Genomic DNA, 9152 nt, shown 5'->3' on the forward strand with positions numbered 1-9152 from the left:
TCGGTGCTCACCAGGTGATAAGCACAATTTCGCTTCAAAACAGAGAGGTCCACAAGAATACTAATTATAAATGAAAAACAATAAGGAAATAATAAGAAGTCCCAGTGTGTATTGAATTACTCTGGATAATGTTCATCTTTTATTTTGAATACGCCCTATATGTGTACTTATTAGTTGTTTATTATTACTACCCATGATGCACCTGAATTTGCCAGTATCAATGATCGTCTGGAATTCACTATCATGTAAGAATATCGAGTATAATTGATTCCGTTCATTCATGTATAGTTGACACTTAGTTGTGATATGTATCTCATTCTCAATGACATCACATTTGGCAAGTTCATTTTTCTGCCGTTTGTGTCTGCATGCTTGAGCAGACATCCTGGAATTTTCACCGCCTGGCAACCATGACGGTGAACTTGAAAAAAAGGCTGAAAACTCTCAGAAAACTGTATTTTGGAATAGTGGTTGTGCAGCATACATAAATTTAGTTGCCCGGGATTAAATCAAAATTGAGTTTGTGCTGTTTCTGCAACGTTAGCTGTTTTCACTGGCTGTTCGACCAGCATTTCACAGCAGCTTGCACAGAACCCATAGAATTACATGGTATAGTATGATACATAGTAGATAATATTTGGTAATCGTTGTCCTAAGTAAATATTAAAAATATTATAGTGCCTATTGCTCGCCTATTATTTCAGATACATATTTCAGATACAACTGTTGAATCAGTTCTTCCTAGAGGGTCGGCAAGGGGTATTTTCGTAAGCTGTAAACAAATGTTTTTATTTTCGTAATAATGTAATTTAAATAAATAAGCATGTGATCAGCTATTTTATACGTCCGTAATTTGTAAAAACATCTTATTTTTTGTAAGCGTATAAAGTATTTTGATTCATAAACACAAATTATCAAATATATTATAAAAATGTAAAATGTAATTAGGAATTTGCTTTATTTGTAAAGTGTAAAAAACTATTTTTACTGTAAATATAACTTTCATTTTATTTCCTGTAAAAACGTAAAATGCCTTGTTTTATATCCTATAACCTGTACCAGCTACCCCTCTTGCCCCTTTCATGGTAATGTTTTTCAACAATTTCAAGCTGTGTTTCGTAAAATTCGATTTCACAGATAATAATCAGTAAATCATCTACATGTCTGCAAAACGTAGATAATATTTTCCGTGACTCACAAACTTTTGCTGTCCCAAATTTTGATTACCAAATATTGCTCACCACTTATCGCACCTATTCAACGTAATAGTTAGTCTGGCCATAGAGCTGAAAATAGTATTTTAGCTCAATGGCAGATCTCTTTTAGCCACTGGGTCTGTCGATGAGGGCGCAGTAACTGTCGGTGCACTAAAGATTCCACTGGGTGGGACGTTTTCAAAACCACGACTGTAATCACTATATGAAATTTGCATGACAAAATTTTACCAATTTCAAGACCCTTTCGATGAATGACAAATTTATACTTTTTAATTAGTTACGAAAATATCAGCGTGAATATTGCACTTGGGGACGGAAAGTACTATTACTATTACTATCACTATCACTATTACTATTAATCCTATTTCCTATTCCGCAGATTATTTTCTGATCATACTAAACAATTACATACAACCTCGAGTAGAAAAATATATCTTGATAGTAAATATTTTATATATTTTTGTCAAAGGACAAAAAAAAGTTAAATGGAATTTACATAACTATTCACTAGCTGTTTCTGAAGCAGTGGCCCCCCGATTTTGATTGCCTACGTTTGCTTGTTATTTTTTGAGTTTTGGCAAGATTCTTTTGGTCCATGTACGTATTTTTTGTAGCAACTTTTTTTCCCAGTGTCGTCCTTCCTCGTAGAAACACGTTTACTCGAAAAAACATGCGTCTGGTATCAACTGTACCCACAGTCACTCATATTACATGTAATCCAGATGACCTACCCCGCCCACTGTCTGAAAGCAGTAAATAAACAGTTCTTCATCCTGGGAATGTATTCGCAAGCTTAGGGAGTTACACTCACCATGGCGACTCTTTCGCTTGCCTTACGCATGCGTACAGAGTGTGTCTATGAACATTTGCTTCATTCAGTCGCTACAGTCACTATGCTGTTTCCATGCTGAAATTACTGATATTTTACCTCTATAGTTTCAGTTGTCACCAAAATGTGTTACTAGTGTTTCGTGCGACGAAGAAAGTGTAAGTGTTTATTACGTTTATCCTTATCTTTTTGAAGTGTCTGCATTTCGGATCAGCTCAGTAATTCAATAGCTCGAACTCAAACCGTGCTCGAGAATCAAAACAACAATCACTAACACGTCAATGTCCGCAATACAATTATATCAATTATTATAAAGGATTTACAAACATCGATCTATTCACACCAAGCTTCAGTTGTTATCTCGGCACACGCCCATTGACCGTTTCAATTGCTCTGTTTGGACCATGTGAACTGCGTTACGAACTTGACTCTGCTGCGAGCTCTGCTGTTCAGTGTGTACACGCAGTAACAGGCTGCAAAGACCGGCCTAGCCTTGTTTTAAATTAGCCACACACTCCTGAATTCAAATGAGTGAAAGATACTAAAGTTGAAGAGATTTTGAATTTATTATTTTTTTATTTTTACAAAAAGGACATGCACTTGCGTTGAGAATAGTGACAGTGGCATTCATTTTTTATTGAGTTTTATTTGTTCATTTTATTTGTTTTATTTCAATTTATATCTATATCTCATTGCAGGCCGTAACAATCTAACAATGGAACACAAATTACAAGAAAGACCTAAGCTTACTTCAGAGCCTCTACCGTCGGTCACTGCCAGTGTCACGAGTCTAATAAGCCATGAGAATAGTTTGCATATAGACAACGAAGAAGGTTACACAACTGAAGAATTCAATGAGAAAATTGAGACTCTTCTGCTTGAGAGGATTCGGGGAGGTGACAAACTAGCTATTTTTCAGTTGGGACAATATTTTTTTGAGCAGGTAAAATGCAATAACCTTATATGTGTGTAGACATGCATTTGCTAAATAAATGCTTACAAGTTTTGTATATTGGTATGAATCTCTATTATTATGAATTTCAATTTTTATTCATACATGTATTATCAATTTTGCAGGTTTGAAAATGTGCGCATATTGAACTAGCCTAAAAGTGGTTTTAGATTAAGGGAGAGAGCAATATATTGCTACTAAGGTTTTCACTGCAGTTGTTAGTGAACTTTGTCTAGCCATTAACCTGCCTCATTGGCTCGTTACATTGGTACTGTTATTGTCATGGACCCTTAGCATAGTTCCTGTCATTGCTTGACACACCAGCTGCAGGCTATTTGCAAACCTTACAGTTTAGACTGTGACAAAACAGATGGGGTAGACAGTTTTCAGAGTCAACAGCATAGTTACCATATCCTTATGTTTCCAGAGTTCTCCACTTACCATTGGAAGTTGAGAAATTTAAGACTGGTTCACAGACATTGATTGCAGAGTTGACAGCATTGTTATCTCATGTTATATTTGTTTCTAAGATTCTGTACTGTGTAATCACAACACAGACTTGGATATGTATTTTATGAATTAATACACACAAATTTATATACCTGGGTTATGTATCTATTATAAATTTCTGTTGAGTGGTTTATTCATTTCTTGCTACCAATTAGTCACACATTAGTAAGAACTTCATGACATCTGATCAGCCAGACATGTTTCATTAATTATTCATGTGATGTAAGTAAAATCCTATTTATGGAAATAGGTCAGAAGTAATATCTCTCAGTATTTTTGGAATGATATTGCTTAAAAATTTGGTCAACATTTTTATGTAAAACTGAAAGGAATAGGACTATTTACAATCATGGTTGAAGGGTTAAGATTTGCAAATTGTCTATTCTGAACATACAGAACAGAACTACTTTGTTGAAAATGAAAGTTGACAATGGCAGTGAATGGGATTATGATATGCAAAGTACCTAATTATTATGCACAGACAGGACATGTAACTATTTTGTGGATGGCTACAATACTAGTAGTTGACAATGATGAGGAAATGGTACTGTGAAATACTTTATTTTAGCTGGAATTAATTTTCGCTGAAAAGACTTTTTGGGTGTTTTGTATGGATTTTATTTTCACTGATTTTTGACAAGTTGAATGTAAAATATAGGAAAAAAAGTGTATTCGCTGGATTTTATTTTCACTCATTCCTTCAGCGAAAATAACGAAAATTAATTCCAAGGGAAAATAAAGTATTTTACAGTATATGACAAAATTCATGCTTCTGCTTAATTCAAGCAATTTAATATTCTTGTATTTCTTATTAGGAGAATTACAGTGCTTCTTTAAAACAGTTTGATAGAATTAAAGATGAAGATTTCCAGGCCTTGTACCAGCTTGGTGTTATGTACTATGATGGACTAGGAACAACAGAAAACTATGTAAGTCATCAACAAGGTGGTAAGAAAATAAAGGATAAAATTATTTTGGATTCATTTCAATTTGGTTTACACATATATTGTGTAAAAAAAATAATTCATCTATAATATAGCACAAATCATTGGTTTTAAATTTTGATTGATCGTTTTAACTTTCTTTTCAAAACTTGAATCTGAAACTGAACTCTTGCTTATAATTGGTTATTACTGTTTCAGAAACTTGGAGTTGAGTATATGAAAAACATTGCTACTTCTCAGAGCAAACGAGCCAAACATCTACGGCATGCGGCCCAGTACAATGTTGGCAGGGCATGTATGGAAGGATTCGGTGTTAAACAGTCATACGAGGAAGCAGAGAAATGGTGGTTGTTAGCAGCTGATGACGGCAATCCACAGGCCAGTCTCAAAGCACAAACTTCGCTTGGCATGTTCTATTCCAGAGATGAAACTAAAGATTTAAAAAAAGTAAGTAACAAATTTATCAAAAAAATATACTGTAAAAGCATTAATTTTTACTGGTATATTTAATTTCACTATTACTGTGATTTTACATGTTTACAAGGATTAATTTTGTGTATTTGAAGCATCAGCAAAAAAAGCATTCAATATCTCTATTATGGTATCTGTTCAATTTAACATGACTTTCAAATAGGGGTTTACAAAGATGCAGCAAAAAAAATTAATTAACTTAGATAAGCACAACATTCACTATTTCTGTTCTTTGTTTGAAATATTGTATTAGCGGTGCATTCTATTCTATTCTATTCTATTCTATTCTATTCTATTCTATTCTATTCTATTCTATTCTATTCTATTCTATTCTATTTTTCTTTGAACTAGTGCCGCAGTAAAACCTGCAACGATTTTCTGTGTGTACTTGAAGATAGAATACATTTATGTTTCTCAATGGCTATATTGGACTGTCAACGCCTAACCATAAACTGTTTGTATCAATGTACAGGCATTTTTCTGGCACTCTGAAGCGACAGGCAATGGCAGCTTGGAATCACAAGGAGCACTAGGGGTCATGTATGAAACAGGACAGGGATGTATACAGGACTCAGACTCTGCTTTTCAGTGCTTGAAAGAAGCCTCAGAGCGAGGTAACGTCTATGCCATGGGTAACCTGGTGTCGCATTATTATAGAAGGAAACTGTATACTAAAGCAGCAGAGACAGCAGCCAGGTAATATTTTGAGTATAAATACTAGTAATAATGGTATCTGATTTCAAATTGAGTTCTACTTGTTAACGCAGTGTAACTTACAGTATTGTTACAATATATTCACACATACACATGGTATATTACATAAGATATATTCTAACTAAAAAAAACATGTCTTGACTAGTATTACCAGAACAAGTAATTATTCTGCTTCGTTTTCAATTACTCAATGTTAAAAGAAACTGACACCAGCAAGAATGGGGGGGGGGATCACTCAGTGCATTGAAAAGCCTGTATTGTATTTATCACAGCTTGAGTTTTCAAATTATACTCTCTTCTGAATTTAATTAAGGCCACTTTCTGAGAACACACCATTGACATTAGTGCGACCACTATAGGACTGGACTGTAAAAAGCATGGTGATGAAATTATACTGAACCCCATGTTTGTTTTCTAATTTTCACGAACAGAGTGTCCTTACTGAATGATGTTGCAAAGGTAGCTAAAGAAACTGATTGTCTACCGATATTTATTGCCAAGGGAATTGCATTGGGATGTTTTTTTTATGCTAGATGTCTACATCAAGGTTTAGGTGTTGTCAAAAACAAAGTGGAAGCTCAAAAGTTCTATTCCAAAGTGAGTACAGGAATTTATATACTGGTATATGAAAGTTTTAAGTTTTCTAGTTACAGTACTAGTATGTTACGGTACTGGGAAGCCAGTGTTAATTTTGTTGTGGAAATAACAGGTAATGTTATGAATAGTTTGCTGGTGTTCACACACTCATTACGGATACCCCATATCTGTTACAGACACTAAAATGTTAATACAAGTTGAGTTTTTGGTGTAGGAGTCAAATTTGTTTGATCACGGCCATTATATTGTGTTGTTTTTTGTATTTGATATGATTGAGTTTTAACAGTTTAATTATTGGTGTAATCTCTGGGTTGTAAAGTTAATTCATAATGGTTTGCTTCCTAGCATCAATCATTGATCTAAAAGCACGATAGCAACATCAGCCAGCTCTACGAACCTGAGCTGGCAAAGATGTTTTTGAACCAAAATCCTAACTTGTGATTAGAACCTAAAAAGCTATACATGTATCAAGTTATATTCGTTTGGTCCCAAATTAATGTTATACTAGTATTTAATGTACATCTTTACCAACATTTTGGTTGGAAAAGAATGTGGTGGCAGAAGAAGTTGAATGGGTGTGGTTTCTAGTGCATACTGCACTGTTCATATAATTAACCTTGTTGTTGCATTATTAGCACACATTTAAAATTGAAGAAATAAATGTGTTTTACTGGTACTATTATTTTGTAAATTTCTCATGGGGACCCTCACGACTGGTGCTATAAACTCTATGCACATAGTGAATATGCACTTTCTTATAAATTTGTTTGTTCAGGTCATTCACTCATTCATTGTCCCCGTAATAGAGTTTTAAAATTATGAGTCAAGTTTAGATCTGTGGGCAATTTGTTTCACAAACATATATTTTTAATACTACTGTACAATTCTGTTTTACTTTCCAGGCGTATGAATTTGACCCAGCTACAACTCAGTGGTTACAGAACTTAGTGACACTTGGTAAAATATAGACTGTATATTGGACATAGCAGTGGAAAATATAAACAAAACCAAAGACTGTGACATACTTTTACATGAATTACTGTAATTATCCATGACATATTATCTGTATCAAAAGTGAAGATTTGATTGAGTTTTTAGCTGTTAGGGGTAATATGAATAGATTTTACAAAATGAAATTATTTAATGTAAAAAGTATGATTTTACTCGTTTTCTGACAACACATGAAGTGAACATGTATTATTTGTATATAATTTGTAGTTTCAGAGAAAACAAACTTTTATACATGTCTTCAGTTTGTTGTTATTTCTATAAAACCATTACAATTCTAGTCAGTAGTTAGTGTCATTGCTGTTACTAGTAAAGGACTGCTACCAGGTGTCATTTATTCTCATCATCATTTCATCAGATATCAAAAATCTTTGTAACTATTCTGCAAACTAACTCTCTGTAGTGAATACTAAACTTTATAATCTGTTACTTTAAAACAAGGTTGATTGTTGTTACTTGTAAACAATAACAGTTTTTTTCATTATTATATCAATATTAATAATACTATCAGAAACTTCTCATAGTAGAGGACATTCACATTAAAAAATTTTTACTCCAACAAACTTTTATCTCCTTTTTCTCACATTAGAGCAGCAGTAGTACTCTGTCTGGAAGCAATAAAACATTTATAGCCTTTGGGTGCTAAATAAAATCCATGGTGATAGTAAATATGTCTGTGGGCATCTTTGCATACCCACAATCTTTTGATCGTTGCATAAAAGCTCATGTGATTGATTTCTATTTGACACACGGTTAAAGCCAGCGTTGTCCCCAGCTGATACCATAGAGTAATTTCTTAATTTGAACAACAATATAAGATGATAATTACCTATGTTGTATTCTGATAACTTGGTATTATTGTTTAGCTAAAATTAGGGACCTCTACTCTATAATACCCCAAGGAAAACTTTTATAGCTGTTATTTTACAGTGTAGTTATATACATAGTGTTTTTGTGGTTGAGTAAAGATTTGACCCCCCCCCTAATAAAAATGGAGCAGTTCAGCATATGGAGACTGATTAATAATGCAATTTTATTGAGGATGCAGGTGTTTTATAAGTGTTTGGAGAACTCTGACAGAAATGATTGTATTTTTTTTTTTTTTATAAATGATTGATACATTGATTACATATCTACAGCCAAGTGTGATTTATGAGTTTTGTTTTCAGTCTGGTTATGAAGTAACCAGAACCTAGACAGTTCAGTGGTTTGAGTGAAGTTCCAATGAGACCTACAATAACAAGGCAACAACATGCCAAGCGCCTATTTTATCATGTTCACTGTACATTCTGACTAGTCTTATACTGCATAGATAGTATAAACATGCACATGTTCCACCAAATATTGAAATAATTGTGGCCATATCTCATAAGTTATTGAAAAAAGTGTTGTCATAGCAACCATGATTTCCCGATCACCAAATACACTATACTATCCTTATAATTAAACATCTGCATTATTCAAGCCATTATTCCTACTGATTATTTATTTAGTCGAAGCAAATAATTATTTATTACCGATCACAAAGTTTCTTGAATTGTTGAATATGTAGGTACAATTGGTTACTGAAATCACTAATGCCATTGTGGGGTGACTTGTTGGGAATGAGTCTGGTTGCCTAGCAACTAATGAATGAGATAATGCTTACAAAATACTGGATTATACACAATGTATAATCTAGGTTTATGTTCTATCTTAGCAGTACGTGTTCAGTCACTTATATAAAAGCATCCATCATATCGATCCCCCCAAAACATGTGGACAGATGAATCAAGCAATCATATTAATTGGTCATCTAGAACATATGTATAAACAAGCTAAATCAAATAATTATATCATAAAAACAACTACCCCATGCAGCTGCCATGGTAGAAACAGACAGAGGCAGCTGAGTTATACAATATGCGCTT

The 9152-nt window shown here is 33.6% G+C and overlaps 1 protein-coding gene across 1 annotated transcript; it reads left to right on the forward strand.

Moving 5' to 3' along the window:
• Positions 1 to 2059: 2059 nt before the first annotated feature.
• Positions 2060 to 8380, forward strand: LOC100371209 (LRP2-binding protein-like). Its single transcript, XM_006816351.3, has 7 exons — positions 2060 to 2204; positions 2745 to 2989; positions 4324 to 4437; positions 4651 to 4899; positions 5396 to 5619; positions 6069 to 6234; positions 7137 to 8380. Exons 2-7 carry the CDS (start codon positions 2762 to 2764, stop codon positions 7200 to 7202), a joined length of 1047 nt encoding a protein of 348 aa, XP_006816414.2. The 5' UTR covers positions 2060 to 2204; positions 2745 to 2761; the 3' UTR covers positions 7203 to 8380.
• The last annotated feature ends 772 nt before the right edge of the window (positions 8381 to 9152 follow it).

The sequence above is a fragment of the Saccoglossus kowalevskii genome, chromosome 10 (genome assembly GCF_978046115.1).
Source record: "Saccoglossus kowalevskii chromosome 10, keSacKowa6.1, whole genome shotgun sequence".
Lineage (NCBI taxonomy): Eukaryota > Metazoa > Hemichordata > Enteropneusta > Harrimaniidae > Saccoglossus > Saccoglossus kowalevskii.